Source organism: Capsicum annuum, chromosome 12 (assembly GCF_002878395.1).
Source record: "Capsicum annuum cultivar UCD-10X-F1 chromosome 12, UCD10Xv1.1, whole genome shotgun sequence".
In the NCBI taxonomy this organism is placed as follows: Eukaryota; Viridiplantae; Streptophyta; class Magnoliopsida; order Solanales; family Solanaceae; genus Capsicum; species Capsicum annuum.
In genome coordinates this window covers 227,894,607-227,911,151 of record NC_061122.1, presented here as the reverse complement: position 1 = coordinate 227,911,151, position 16,545 = coordinate 227,894,607, and the positions used below count along the sequence as shown (strand labels likewise).

General features: G+C 36.1%; 1 protein-coding gene across 1 annotated transcript; it reads right to left on the bottom strand.

Moving 5' to 3' along the window:
• Positions 1-835: 835 nt before the first annotated feature.
• LOC107851762 (UDP-glycosyltransferase 74E2-like) lies at positions 836-14,773 on the bottom strand. Its single transcript, XM_016696841.2, has 2 exons — positions 14,147-14,773; positions 836-1,778 (listed from the first exon to the last, which is right to left on the bottom strand). The coding sequence occupies exons 1-2, from the start codon at positions 14,771-14,773 to the stop codon at positions 1,059-1,061; spliced, it is 1,347 nt and encodes a 448-aa protein (XP_016552327.1). The 3' UTR covers positions 836-1,058.
• Between the last annotated feature and the right edge of the window lie 1,772 nt (positions 14,774-16,545).

The following is a 16,545-nucleotide window of genomic DNA, read 5'->3' as shown; positions in this document are numbered from 1 at the left end:
CCATCAGTGTTTTGCCAGAGAAGTCCCGGATCACCCCACTGTAATGCCCCAACTTAGGATCGGCAAAACACAAGAGAGATGCTGGGTGTATTAGTAAACAGGCCTTTCACTCTAGTGATGCGTTTTAAAGCCGTGCAGGACTAGGTCTAGAGAGGACAATATCACTAGTGGGCTAGGCCATTACACCCTCCACCACCAATATTGTTACGGACACAACTACCATCACTATTGATATTAACAAAGGAATAAGGTTAAGTACACACTATCCTTTCCAAATTCCACTTGTGGAATTACACTGGGTAAGTTGTTGTGGATGACTCAATATAGTGCGTTGCAAGTTTGAGAAATTCTTCAATACTCTTATCAGAACTCCCTCCTCCATCTACTACTTCCTTAGCCAATTGTTTCCATTCAAATGCATTCTCTTACTACATGACTTTTCTTATGGAACTTGCTACTTCTCTTGAAATAACACCATTTTCTCCAGCTTTAACGCGACCTCCTGTTTGCCATAGACATCACAAATAAATTTCACATTAATTGGTCTATCGTACCATTGGGGCATGGCAACCATTGGCACAATTGGTGCATGACTTACTTCTTCCATTTCTGCAGTAATTTACTCTTAACTGCTTTGTAATATCAAGAAAAGAAGACCTACTAAAGTTACTTGATAAGAATGAGGGGAAAGCAACCCCTAGTCTTAAGAGGAAATTTTGATCAAGTCTACCCTAATCAAGTGCGGTCAAGTTTCTCTATAACAGTATTTAATTTTCATTACTAGCTTATTTATTTTTCAAATATGTGTTAAAAAAAAATTCAAAAGCCAAGGGTCTTCCAGAAACAAACTTTCTACACCCACAAGGGTAGGGATACGGTCGGCTACACCCCTTTGTCCTTAGACTCCACTTATGAGATCACACTGAGTATGTTATGGATATTGTTTGAATGTTACAACGAAATGTTGTTATAACAAACTTATAATATAACATAACATATAAAATTATTATTTGTAATCATCGTACTATAAAATATAAATCAAAATGGAAGAAGAGACACTACATTATGTTTGAAAGAAATTCTTCAATGTTCTTATCAGAACTTCCTCCTTCATCTACTGCTTCCTTAGCCAATTTTTTCCATTTAATTGTATTCTCTTTGAGCATTACACCTTTGTCTTCCTCCATGACTTCCCTTATGGAACGCGCGATTTCATCTCTATAAACAATACCATTTTCTCCAGCCTTAACGCGAATTCCTGTTTGCCATACATCACTAATAAATTTCGCGTTAGGAGGTTGATCGGACCAATGGGGCATGGCAACCATTGGCACTCCCAAGCTCAACGCTTCCAGGGTTGAATTCCATCCACAATGAGTAAAGAAACATCCAACAGCTCGATGAGCCAACACATCGAGTTGAGGGCACCAATTCACAACTAGTCCTTTCTCTTTTGCCTTAGACATGAATTCTTCGGGGAGTTTGTTCTCTTCGGTAGCTCTAACAACCCACAAGAAGTAGCAATTGCTCGTCATCAAGCCAGTAGCTAGTTCCTCCATTTGTTGTTCTCCAAGACTGGCTAAACTTCCAAATGATACATAAACAACAGACCCAATTTCCCTTGAATTTAGCCAATTCATACAAATTTCATCATTAGGCTTGAAGAGACTCAAACCATATTCTCTGTCTTCTTTTAGTCTCTTATCAAGATACATTGATGGAATAGTTGGTCCAATGGTTTTGATTGAGCACTTAATTCTAATTATCCAGTCAACTGCCTGGACAAATTCAGCAGTAAAAAGTTCAAATTATTGGTCTAGCACTATATAAGGGTGAGATTGTGTATGTATGTAGCATGTTTAACTAATGCACAATACATAAACAAACGCTCAGTTGAAAACTAAACACTCCAATTTTGAATATGCACATCAAGACACCTTAACTCGTCTCAACTGTGTCACTTGCACACTCCAACTTAAATGATCATCTGTGCCATGTTAGAATTGGATGTCCACGAGACACAATGGAGAGGAGTTGGAGTGTTTAGTTGTCAGTTGAGACCAAGCTGCGGTGTCTATATGTGCTCTCTAAAAGTTGGAGTGCTTACTTGTCAATTGAGGCCAAGTTTAAGTGTTTGTTTATGTATTATCCCTAAGTATTATTCTTTTTGTTGCATTTATGTGACGCGCTATCCTATTTAGTCTATTGTAGAAGGAATTACACATTTGTAGTATAACATTATTAAGATTACAAGTTGCAATAACATTTTTTGCATATGTTAAAGGTCCTTTTTTTCTTTCTTAAACTTTGCACTCAAATAAGTTGAAGTGAGTTTATCATTCTAGCACTTTGGTATGGCCACCTTGTGCTGTAATGGATAAGTAAGCAGTGATAATAACGTACTCATTCAGAAAGATAGTACAATTCACCCTTACACTAAATGAAATATCTTATATTTTGGTGTCATTCAAATCTTACCATTAATAAATTGTCTCGTATTTGTCCTTGACTTTAGTAGAGCTCTGGGGTAAACTTTGTGAACTCGCATGTCAAAACACTTCGAAAAAAATATCAAATGTATCCCTCTACTTTTGACTGTATTTTTCAAAGTAATCTACCTATGTGCTTCACGTTTGAGTTTTACTAACGTCAACATCAAATAACGAGAACAATTTGCTAACCACAAAAACATGAATGGACTCAAAGTATAATAGGTGGATATTCTCATTGTCACACCCCTTTTTCAACTCCGAAAAGATTCATTTTAAGTTTGAAAAAGTTTTTATTATTAAAGTGACAAAATGAAGATAAATTGTTTCAAAAAGGACCTTTAACATTCAAAACTCAGAGTCGCCACTTGGCATAATCTGGTGTGCCAAGTCACCATTGAAAAATCCTTTTCAAAACCATTTGACTCTTTAAACTGGTTTGCAAACAGAGATTCCGGCTAAGAAATTCTGTTGACCGAGGGGAAGGTGTTAGGCACCCCTCGATCCCGTCGTTCGACCATGATTGCTTGGTGGAGCGTATCGGCTAATTTTGACACTACAAATGTAAAAACCACACAAAACGCGTAAAACAATCAAACAAACAAACAAAAAAAAAACGAATTAAAAGTACAGTGTCCAGTCCAATTTATACAGTCCAAAATAGAAAAATGCAAAAATAAATCCTATCTAACCTACACTAATACTAACTACGTTCCCGTGCTTTACCCGACGCCTCGGTCCTTCCTCACGAATGTCTTCCGCCAACATAGTACGTCGGGGCATTCCCTGGTGAATAAATACATTGTGTCTTGGGGCATTCCCCGGCTAAATAAATACATTTGAATTAAACACGATAAACTAGAAACCAAACATTCACACGCACATTAAACATTCAAAACATTTAATAAACACATCACTCCTAAGTTTTGCCTACCCAAACCAGCATTTGCCTATCCATTTCAACATATTATAATTCTATCACATTCCAACAATATTCATGCTCATTACAAATTAAACAAAACAACAATAAACCAAAGTTAATCTAAATTCAACTTTTTATCAATTTCTCAATTCCATCCCCAAACAACCAATTTCAATTCTCAAACGAGATACCATTTCACCAAATCATAATCAAGCAAACCAATCACGAGTCAAAATAAACACGCATTCATCACCAACAAGGATCAAATAACACGCAATATTCAATCCAACACCAAATATAATAAACAATGAAATAAAAAGAGAAAGAGAGTAGAATTAGACCTCAATTTGAAGCTTTCAAACTTAATGTTATTCGAATAAAGAGAGTCCGCACCTGAAAACCTCGAGCCGAACCTTAACACCAACAATCCAACTCGACAATGAGAAATAATGACCCGTTCACCCTCACTTTTCACCGACACTGTTCACGCCGTTATTGTTTACTTCGTTACTGTTCACGTCGTTATTGTTCACTTCGTTACTGTTCACGCTGTTACTGTTCACTCCGTTACTTTCATGCTATTACTGTTCACCGGCACTGTTTATGTCGGATTTTCATTGTCCAGATCCTTTTTCTCTCTCAATTTTTTTTCTCGCGCGATTCTCTCTTTCTCTCCCTCGTTTTTTTTGTTCTTATGAGGAAGATGATTTGGTGATTGTTGTTATTGTGGAGAAGATGATGAAGAAAGAATGAGCCTCCCCCTTATCCCCTTTTAGAATTTTTCTTTTATATTTTATTTGTTTTTTTTTATTTATCATCCTATGTGGAAGCATATAATTGGTGGCTTGTGGGAATAAGTGTGTGGCATGTGAAAAAGTTAGTGTGACATGTGGAAAGATGAGGGTGGCGTGTGGAAAAATGAGTAGGGCGTGTGCCTTTTGCATGTATCCAATGAAAAATGGAAAGTAAGGTGTTGAGGTGGCATAGTGAGATAACAAAGATGCTATGTATTTAATATTTTCAATTTTTTTTTGATGAGAAATTATCAATTAAACAAAAGTATGGTAAGGTGAATAAAATAAAAATAAAAATAAAAATTAAAATTAAAAAAAATTAAAAATAAAATAAAAATGATTAAAATATTTTTGGAAAAGGATAAAATTACGTGTCTACATCATTTCCCCTTTGGATGTAAACACATGGTGTTTTCATACAAAGCAGTAGACAACGAGATAGAATTTTGTCCTGACCTTTATTCAAAAGCACGGAGCACGAGGAAGGAGGGAAACCAGGTATTGACTTAGGACATTCTACCTACCTAAGTTATGAGGGAACCGAGTGACAGTTATATCAAAGGATTGGAAGGAGATGGACTATGCTGAGTTAGAGAGTCGAGTGAGGTCCCATCTAGGTTCCGGTTCGCGGCTCTGTTATTACATCAAAAATAAAAATTACAAGTTAAAAACATAAATAAAATTACAAAATCCTATCTACACAGCTTCTATTGGACTCTTGACTTGAGTTTCATCACCCTATTCTTCAGGCGGGCTCCTAACTTGCTATTTTCAATCTGTTGACTTTCATTTTCTTCACTTTGTTACTTGACTTTCAACTTCTTCACCTTGTTGCTTGACTTTCAATTTCTTCACCTTGCTGCTTGACTTTCTATTTATTCTCTTTGTGCTTCGGACAGGCTCCTGAAATCACATCAAAGCTAGAAAGAAAATTATCCCAAAACAATTATTGTAAAGAGAAAATCGTTTGCCAAAAAAGTAAAGTTCCAAAACAGATATTAAATTTTTTTTTTTGCCCCAGTTTACCATCAGAAAACTTTTGAGAAAGTCAGATCATACCTACTTGCATGTTGCAATAATGAATCAAGACTCTGACCAAGAAATGCATCTCTTGAGAGTAAAATTGAATGACCAAGACTAGGAAGTGTGTCTTCTAAGAATTAAAGTGAGGAATTCTGACTAGAAAGTGCGTCTTCTAGCGATAGAAGTTTAAATTAAAAAGTGTGTCACCTGAAAAATCAAAACTAACAAGGAAGTGCGTCTCATAAGAATTAAGTGTAATGACTCGACTAGAAAGTGCATTTTCTAGAAATCAAGGAGAATGACTCGACTAAAAGGTACGTCTTATAAGAATCAAAGGAAATGACTCGACTAAAAGGTACGTCTTCTAGGGGTCAAGGGGAATAACTCGACTAAAAGGTACGTCTATAGGAATCAAAGGGAGATGACTTGATTAAAAGGTACGTCTTATAGGAATCCAGGGAAATGACTTGACTAAAAGGTATGCATTATAGGAATCAAGGGGGATGACTCGACTAAAAGGTACGTCTTCTAGGGGTCAAGGGGAATGACTCAACTAAAAGGTACGTCTTATAGGAATCAAAGGGAGATGACTCGACTAAAAGGTATGTCTTATAGGAATCAAGGGGGATAACTCGACTAAAAGGTACGTCTCATAGGAATCAAGGGGGATGACTCGACTAAAAGGTACGTCTTAGAGGATTCAAAGGGAGATGACTCGACTGAAAGGTACGTCTTATAGGAATCCAGGGAAATGACTCAACTAAAAGGTACGCCTTGTAGGAATCAAGGGGGATGACTCGACTAAAAAGTACGTCTTCTAGGGGTCAAGGGGGATGACTCGACTAAAAGGTACGCCTTATAGGAATCAAGGGGGATGACTCGACTAAAGGTACGTCTTTTAGGAATCAAAGGGAGATGACTTGACTAAAAGGTACGTCTTCTAGAAATCAAGGGGAATGACTTGACTAAAAGGTACGTCTTATAGGAATCAAAGGGAATGACTCGACTAAAAGGTACGCCTTCTAGGGATCAAAGGGAATGACTCGACTAAAAGGTACGTCTTATAGGAATCAAGGGGGATGACTCGACTAAAAGGTACACTTTATAGGAATCAAGGGGGATGACTCGACTAAAAGGTATTTCTTATAGGAATCAAGAGGGATAACTCGACTAAAAGGTACATCTTACAGAAATCAAAGGGAGATGACTCGACTAAAAGGTACGTCTTCTAGGAATCAAGGGGAATGCCTTGACTAAAAAGTATGTCTCTTATAGGAATCAAAGGGAATGACTCGACTAAAAAGGTACATCTTATAGGAATCAAGGGGGATGACTCGACTAAAAGGTACGTCTTATAGGAATCAAGGGGCATGAATCGACTAAAAGGTACGTCTTCTAAGAGTCAAAGGGAATGACTCGACTAGAAGGTATGTCTTCTAAAAGTGCAGTTTCAATTTAAGAAGTATATCACCCAGCAAATGAAAACTAAAGTCCCTGGACAGGAAAGTGTGTCTCCGAGGGATATAAGATGATAATTTTTTACCATGATTTAATTATCAAACCTGTGTAGCAACATTGATAGAAATTAGGGGCCTTGATGTTTAGGCTTTGAAATCCTTGATTTGAAGGTGACATGTGTTCCTATTTCATGCAAAGAAAAGTTGTGAGTTTAAAAACATGGAGACAGGTTTGTGGCTTTGGCTTTCGTGGAAAATGCTCTTGCCGTCATCACATTTAACCTTGCTTCCAACCATTACATATATCATTGAGTTGATGCATCATTGACCTAAACTCAGATTATTAAGAGTGACTTTGAAAAAAATATAATATCTTTGCTTTGCCATGCTCCTAAGATAAACCCTTTAAACTTTGGTATTTCCATGAGGTCCCAGACTTGTCTGTTGACAGAACTTTCTGTATGCCTTATTTCGGCTCACAATCATATCTCTTTTATGTGTTGGCCTTTTGTCTCACTTTTTGCAATTGAAGAAGCTGGTAGCCAGTTTTAAAATCTTTTCTCACTTGTTTTGACACGGACTTGACTTAAAGACAATAAACAAAAAAAGAATGACAATTTTTGTTTGGATAACTGACTCAAGAAAGATAAAATAAAAATAAAGAGGAAAAAAAGATAATGAACGTTCCCTTTGAAACAAATAAACAAAAAAATCATCTAAAAATGACAGTCAACGCTAATGATTTTGCCACATGCATTTTGAATTAAGCAGCTTGATCTTTTCATCCAAAACTTTCTACCTATGGTTGTTGAGTTAATGGCCTTGAAAATGAATTGCTTTCTTAGGTCAATTGTATTTAAGACCCCATTCGGCTAGTGGTGCCTTGAAGGGTTTTTGCTAACAAGGTTCTCTCATTTTCTTTTTCTCATCCCACCATTGCCTTATGGTGTCTGTAAGGGTTTTCCACTAATGAAACTCTCTTATCTTCGTTTCCCATACTTACAGTCGTCTTATGGTTCCCGTGAGAGTTTTTACTGATAAGACTCTCTCATTTTTATCTCTCTCAACTTATCATCGTCTTACAGTGCTCGTGAGAGTTTTCACTATAAGACTCTCTCATTTTTATTTCTCTCTTGATTTCTTATGTTGAGGAAGACAAGTAGTTCCCAAATGCATCATCATATCCCTTGTATGCTTAGCCTTAACATCCTCAAAGATTGATCTAAAGGTCTTTCTTTGATTGTAACTTGGCTTTTGGATAGGGTTAAAAAGAAAGGATGATATGGGGCCCAAACTACACTTAAAGTGGGGTAAGATTTATAACTTTTGAAATCGACTCAAACAATAAGGATTAACTCATGCCCCAGTTTCTTTTGACTGAGTGACTCTAAATTGTTTATTTGGTTGGACCGAGCCCGGAGTAGGGCAGCCTACATATCTCACTCCCGAGAGAGGAGAATCAGGTCATGCGTAGTTCTGGCAGCTTGTTCTTTTGCTTGATTCTGATTTTTTTTCTTTTGTTGACTCTTTTTCTCTTTGGGACTTTTCTGACTTTATTTTTCTCGACGCTTTTTTTTTTAAACTTTGCTAACTCTACTGTTTTGCTCGACACTTTTTCTTTTGAGCTTTGTTGAATCTATATTGATTCCAAAAGAGGTGTATGAAATAAAATAAAACTAAGGCTCAAATGGGATAAACAAAGGATGACACAATATTTGGACAACAGAATGAAATGCCTTCGTCATATCAATCTTTGAAAATATAAGTACATAACATGTAATTTGAAAGTTGGAGATGAACATCATGTGCGACATCTTTTACAATATTAACTTTGACTGAGTTTGTGCGTCATTACTTCTTCTGCGCTTTTCTAGCATACAACTCCACTTTTGTTGTACATTTCCTATATTGAATGACTCATGATTTCGTGGAGCTGATTTTCTTTCTGTTCCTCTTGATATAGGATCACGCATCCACTGTTTGACCTAATTGAGGCATGCCTTACAGTTGATGACCAAGTTATTCTGGTGATTCTCAAAACAATTTTCTTAATTTTGAAATAAAGTTTCAACATGGTCACCAAATGTCTTAACACGCTACCTATTTCTCACATACTTTTTCTAACTTTAGCCCTCTGATTCAAAGTTCATGCTCAAATTGGATTTTAAGATCTAGTGAAGAATTTCGCCAGCATGTCATATCACTAAAGCCAACATAAAATGTATATCACTAAAGCTAACATAAAATGTACTTTGTAAAGAAAACAAACAAATAACATATATTTAAACACAAAGGAAAAAAGAGCACTCTATTTAGTTGAAATAAAAGATAGAAAAGGTTTGATCATAAACGACAAAAGGGATAAAACAAGATGGATCCCGAACTACCACCCTGAAATAATTTGGATACCAGAAAAAAATAAAATAAACTACCGGAACTCTTCCTAGTAGGGAGAGGGGTGGCTTCTCAATTGCTCAGCCTGACATATTAGCCACTGATTTGCATATCAGCATGACTATAGCTTCCACCACTGTCAGACACATTTCTTTCAACAAATAAGTTCTGGATCCCCATGCTTAACTCATTGCCTCCCACATATTGTGCAGTACCGCATGCTGGTGAAGAACTCTGTGGGGTGGTCGAGGGGCTAATGTTTTGTACCACAATCAATTTATCTTGAATCATCTTTTCTATTTCTCTTTTCAAAGTACGACAATCTTCAGTACTATGACCCTGAACATCAGAATGATATGCACACCATACATTAGGATTAAAATTTCTTGAATGTGGGTTAGGTATATACCCAAGGAGAGGAGTAATCATGCCCCTATGTCTCAATCTCTGAAACAAACTAGCATAGGAATCCCCAATATGAGTGAAATTATCCTTTTCCTTTCCCCTCTTTACGAACTCTGGCCTCGGATGAAACTTGAATTTAAAGGCTCCTTGGTAAATTTGTGGGGTTCGAGGACGATGTTGAGAGATAGATGTATGCTATTGTGGATAAGAAGACGGATGGGTACACAATTGTGCATTGTTCAAAGGACATTGAGGAAGTGGAATGGAACTCCTTGGATTTTGAAAAGAGGAACCTTGTTGCAGATGAATAAGTGGATTTGATATGTAAGCTTGGGATTAAGGCTGACAGTATTGGTGAGTTGGACCTCTCAAACTCTTCTTTGGCCCAGGCACAACAACAGATGCGTTTTCCTTCTTCTTTTCTTCAGTTTTCCTTGAATGATTGTAATATCATCCCAAATGTTTCCTAGAATCATTCTGTCTACCAAGCTCCTAAAATTTTGATGTCTCAAAGCTTGGAGGAAGGTTAACACTTGAAAACATGCCCCAGTTTTTATATGAAACATCTCCATAGCTCACAAGTCCCAAGGAACTTTTCATATCATTTTCTACACTCTTAACTTTTCCAACCATTTTCTCTAGGTCTTCTAGCATGCGAGGCTTCTTAGTAAGAAATTTTGGCGGTCCACTTAACTTAACTGTAGGCTCAAGAGTATAATAATAATTATCACGAGTATTGAACGTGGATTCACTAGTGGACTGGGAAAGCACAATCGTTGGATTGATAGCCAATGTGGGAAGCATTAGTAGAAGGTTGAGTAACAAAAGCACAAACGGTATGTGGTGATGTGAATGTGGTAGACTTATATTGAGGAGCTATAGAAAGAGTGGTGGAAGTATTAATGTGCATTTGACTGGTGCATCAACCATAGTAGAAAACTGACTTTGTTATTTTGGTGGAAGACCTAAGGTATTTGCAGGGCCAAAAGTGGAGAACTGAGGTGGAGGCAGCCCGCTGGCCCAAGCTCGGTACATTTCCATCATTTGTTGTCTCAGTCTCAAATTCTCTTCCTTTAAACTCTCAATTTCCTAACTTTTTGTTTCATCCATGATGCCACTCTCTATATCCTTGTTGGACACAATTAACCCTTCCTTGAATTTGGTGTGATATGGAGGACTAGCCAGGAAGCCACAAACCAACCATCTTAAACTAACTGAACAAGAGGCAACAAATATGTTAGAGTTCAATATTTTTTCTTCAAAATCTTTTTCTCTTTTATAAAAGATCACCGAACTCAAGAAGGGCGCCTACGTATCTCACCTTCGAAAAAGGAGAATCAGGTGTGTGTAGTTTGTGAAGTTTTGCCAAAATGGCCAACCAAACTATTTTCCTCCTTTTTTCTTTTTTTTTTTGAAGCTTTAAGAAGAAAAAGAAAATAACCAATTATCAAAAGAATTGATGAAAATCTTTTTTGCATTTTTTAGGTTTAAACTCCCTATACAAAATGAAACCTACGATTACCAAAGAAAAATCTTTTTGGATTTTTAATTTTGAATTTTATATGAAAATTAAATTTGAATCTCTTAAAGGAAAATCTTTTTGAATTTTTAAATAAGATCAACCAAAAATGAAACCTACGACTATTAAGGAAAATTTTTTTGTGGTGTTATTTTCGAGGCATATGTGAAACGCCTACTCTAAATAAAGTGTAGATTTTTTTTTTAAATTTTTTTAAATAAGATCCCCGAACCAACAATAGGCTGCCTACGTATCTCACTATCCAGAGAGGAGAATCAGGGATGCATAGTTCGTCCAGATAGAACAATTAAGAATTAAACGACAGATTGACCCTAACTTAAGAGACACGACCAAAGACAGACAAATAAAATCTTTTTGGGGTTGTAATCAGACATTTCACATAAAACTTACATCAACAACTATGAAAGTTTTTTTTTTTTTTTTTGTGTTTTCATTATATGAAATATACAAAACTTCTACCATGTTTTTCTGAATTTTCCTTTTATAAAAAGCTCCTAAAAATGTTTTTTGAAATTTTTGAATTGTGAATGCATGCTAAAGGAGATAAAGGAAAAATCTTTTTGAAGTTTTTGTTTTTCAGTAAATGCATGAAAAATTAAGAAAATCGTTTTGAATTTTTGGATTGTGAAAAAATAAAAGCCATAAAAAACTTTAAAAAAATTACAAAACTATATTTTATTTTCACTCCTTTCTTTTCTTTTTTTCTATATTTTTTTTTCAATATTTCTTGCCTACGCACTTTACTTCTAACACATGCTTTCACCAAATCAGTCCGTCAAATGACCACGTTACCCTCAAAGATGCAATATTTAGCACGTAAGGATGCTTTAGAGATGAGTCTTCTACAAAGGACCACGTGGGTCCAGCTAAGTCTCAATATGATGCAGATAAGTATGACCTAAAGGATGACCTATGCTGGAGTCCACTAACAAGGCTGTTCGGGGGAGTTATGGTCGATAGTGGATTGCTTTAACTGCCCACCTACTCCATACAACCCAACAGCTCCCCCTCCTAAAATAAAGGTGACTCAACTATAGATCGTGTACACACATGTACCACGAACTTGTTGCAGAAAAAAAGACTTGGCTTATGCACATGATGCCAGATATAAAACAGTAACACATAAAGTATAAACTATAAACAAAGAGCACGTAGGCACTCAACAATGATAAACAATAACACAAAACAACACAAACAAAATGTCTATACACTTATAGTGTCAAACTAAGCCGATACAACTCCAAAATAAGCTCGAATTCTGAAAAATTTCCAGCAGAGTCGCCAGAGTTGTCACACCCCTTTTTCAACTCCAAAAAGATTCATTTTAAGTTTGAAAGAGTTTTTATTATTAAAGTGACAAAATGAAGATAATTTTTTTCGAAAAGGACCTTTTACATTCAAAATTCAGAGTCGTCACTTGGCATAATCTGGTGTGCCAAGTCATCATTGGAAAATCCTTTTCAAAACCATTTGACTCTTTAAACTGGTTTGCGAACAGAGATTCCGGCTAAGGAATTCTGTTGACCGAGGGGAACGTGTTAGGCACCCCTTGATCCCGTGGTTCGACCACGGTCACTTGGTGGAGCGTATCGACTAATTTTGACACTACGAATGTACAAACCACACAAAACACGTAAAACAATCAAACAAACAAACAAAACAAAAAAATGAATCAAAAGTACAGTGTCCAGTCCAATTTGTACAGTCCAAAATAGAAAAATGCAAAAATAAATTCTATCTAACCTACACTAATGCTAACTAGGCTCCCGTGCTTTACCCGACGCCTCGGGCCTTCCTCACGAACGTCTTCCGCCAACATAGTACGTCGGGGCATTCCCCAGTGAATAAATACATTGTGTCTCCGGGCATTTCCCGGCTAAATAAATACATTTGAATTAAACACGATAAACTAGAAATCAAACATTCACACGTAGATTAAACATTCAAATCATTTAATAAACACATCACCCCTAAGTTTTTCCTATCCAAACCGATATTTTCCTATCCATTTCAACATATCACAATTCTATCACATTCCAACAATATTCATGCTCATTACGAATTAAATAAAACAACAATAAACTAAAGTTTATCTAAATTCAACTTTTTATCAATTTCACAATTCCATCCCCAAACAACCAATTTCAATTCGCAAACGAAATACCATTTCACCAAACCATAATCAAGTAAACCAACCACGAGTCAAAATAAACACGCATTCATCACCAAAAAGGATCAAATAACACGCAATATTCAATCCAACACCAAATATAATAAACAATGAAATAAAAAAAAGAGTAGAATTGAACCTCAATTTGAAGCTTTCAAACTCAATGTTATTCGAATAAAGAGAGTCCGCACCCGGAAACCTCAAGCCAAACCTTAACATCAACAATCCAACTCAACAATGAGAAATAATGACTCATTCACCGTCACTTTTTACCGACACTGTTCACCATATTACTGTTCACTTTGTTACTGGTCACGTCGTTACTGTTCACTCTATTACTATTCACGTTATTACTGTTCACCGACACTGTTTATGCCGGATTCCCACTGTCCAGACCCTTTTTCTCTCTCAATTTTTTTCTCACGCGATTCTCTCTTTCTCTCCCTCGTTTTTTTTTCTTGTGAGGAAGATGATTTGGTAATTGTTGTTATCGTGGAGAAGATGATGATGAAAGAATGAGCATCCCCCTTTTTCAATATTAGAATTTTCCTTGTATATTTTATTTAGTTTTTCTTTTTCTTTATTTATTATCCTATGTGGAAGCATATAATTGGTGTCTTGTGGGAATAAGTGTGTAGCATGTGGAAAAGTTAGTATGGCATGTGCAAATATGAGGGTGACGTGAGAAAAAATGAGTAGGGCGTGTGCCTTTTGCATGTATCCAATGAAAACTGGAAAGTGAGGTATTGAGGTGGCATAGTGAAGTGGCAAAGATGCTATGTATTTAATTATTTTCAATTCCTTTTTTTTGGACAAATTATCAATTAAACAAAAGTATGGTAAGGTGAATAAAATAAAAATAAGAAAATAAAAAAAAATAAAATAAAAATGATTAAAATATTTTTGGGAAAAGACAAAATTACGTGTCTACAGTCATGGTAAGAGAGTTTACCTCCTCCTCCAACATATCAAATTTGTTGAACAAAAGCGAATCTGCTTTCTTGAAATTGATGTTCTGTCTGAAGACAAGTTCGGTAATAGCTGGATACAAAACACTCTCATAGATAAAAGAAGGCAAATCTTCCTTTTCTAGCAATGGAAGTGAAGGCAAATATACAACAGAGCCATCTAAGGGAATTTCACTTGTCTGAGGATCCATATGATAGTATATGGAACTAAGAGAACAAGATTGCGTGAAAAATGCAACCCCTTTGAGTCCTAGTTGATGTGCAAGGTCAATTGCCCAAGTGGTGAGTGCATCATAAACAAGAACTTTCACAGGATACTCAGAATGAGATAGTTTCTTAACAATTGCTCCCAAGTTTTTAGATACCAAAGTAAAGAACCATGCAAAATATTTGTCAATATTTTCTGGTGGAGAGTTATCATGTGGAATGGACTCAATCTTGATTGAACCAAACTCTTTAGGCATGTTCTTGCAAACAGACTCTATGATTAGTATGGTTACTTTAACTCCTCTTGATGCTAATCTTTTTGAAAATTGAACCATTGGGTTTATGTGGCCTTGTACTAGGAAAGGGAGAACTAAAACATGACCCTTGTTGGTTATTTTTTCCATTTTTGTAGTGTACTATTAGCTACCCTATTTAGAGTTGTTGAGGAAAAGAAGACCTAAGGTTTCTGTTTTTTAATAGTAGATTATATATATAGGTTGTTATTTCCCACAATATAGTCGGGTATGCAGAATCTGTATATTACAACAACAACTTCAACTCGAGTTCAAGTATAAACAAGAACACAATGAAGTATCAAATACCCTCAACACAAGATCAAAATGACCTTTTCAAGAGGTGTATTTACTTTTTAGAAAAATAAAGATGAAACAGAAATTGAATAGGCCAAGTCGCCCGAATTCACGGAATTTTCTTAAGGAAATAATTCTCCTCACTGTACCCGAGGTTGTGGAATTTTTTCTTCCAGGATAAAATGGCCAACAATCCAACTATAGCGGTACCTCAAATAGTTAGATTCTATGAACGCACTCAACGGTTTTTATGATCATATAGAGTATTTTGATGACAAGAAGAATGTTTTTTAATTCAGAAAATTTCATCTTAAAAATATGTGGAAGAAAGTAGTTTTTTATAGCCATAACATGCCTCTTTGAAAAGGTGGCATTGGTTTAATTTAGAGGTGTGACTTTTTCCTGAAAATGCATGTCTGTTTATTCTAAATAGTGCATCTGTTCCGAACAGGTATGTCACTTTGGGAATTAGTATGTATTTTCACTGAACAATTGCAACTTTCTGTAGCATCTGTTCGAAAACAGTGCATCAGTTCATGAAGCAGTGCAACCTTCTGCAGCAACATTAGTTTGAAAATGTACACTAGTTCATGAAACAGTGGCACCAGTTCGTTCAAACCAGTGAACCAGCATGCATTTATAAATGGAGTTTCAAAACACTGTTTTTGGATTGAATTTATTTATTTCTGTCAAATTAAATTTGTCTAAAAAGATAGATCTCATCGATCGATCATTTGACAAATCCAAATCCAAAGCCGAGCGAGTGACGACGATGACGGCACGAGGCATCATCTAGTTGCCTCACTATCCATGTGGAGTTAGTGTTTCTCAATATAAACACCCTCAAGTTCTCTTTTTCCACCAATGTGGGAGAAAGAGTAAACTTGTCAATTTGGGAGTACACTTTTCATTTTTGTGTCTCCTTCCCTCCACTTTTTTACTCTTTATTTTTCCATTCACACTTCTTTCATCTACTATGAACCCAACAATACCCCATATGAATGGGGAATGACTATTTTTCATAAAACTTTTACGAATAAGTATGTGATCATCAAGCAAAGACTGACTGCATCTAGATAAGTGGTTTTCCTTTGAACTTTTCGTAGTGAACATGCATCGATGCACTCGGTCAATCGGTAGATTTGATATCTTTGAACCGTCGATATTTAATGTACACCTAGATAACACATGTCACACAATCAGCCTTTTATCGTTTATGGTTCTCACAGTTTTGTTCTTTTCAGCCATGAACACGTCCCGGTTTCATGAGATCTTAGAGAATAGAACTTTACTAACATTCTCTTTGAAGCGGCTTCCGCTTCGCCCTCACATAAGTGATTTCTAAAAGTTCAATCCTATAGATTAAACTGTTTGGTCAAATCTGCCAAATTTAGATAGTCATTAAAAGACTTTTCACCTTAAGTCTTATCCTAGTTTACTATACATTGTCTACATCATGAGGGTGGGTTGGGTAATTGACAATGTTGAACCTGTTAGACACAACTTTGTTTGATCTCCTTGAACCTAGCTCTTGGGATCTCCAGTCTGCTAGGTAGAGTTACCGCCATGCTGACTCGTCCTAGGCC

Coding starts and splice junctions, on each gene's coding strand:
- LOC107851762 (XM_016696841.2), bottom strand. CDS start 14,773: ATGGAAAAAATAACCAACAAGGGTCATGTTTTAGTTCTCCCTTTCCTA. Junction 1,779..14,146: donor TTGATATGTTGGAGGAGGAG/GTAAACTCTCTT, acceptor GAATTTGTCCAG/GCAGTTGACTGGATAATTAG.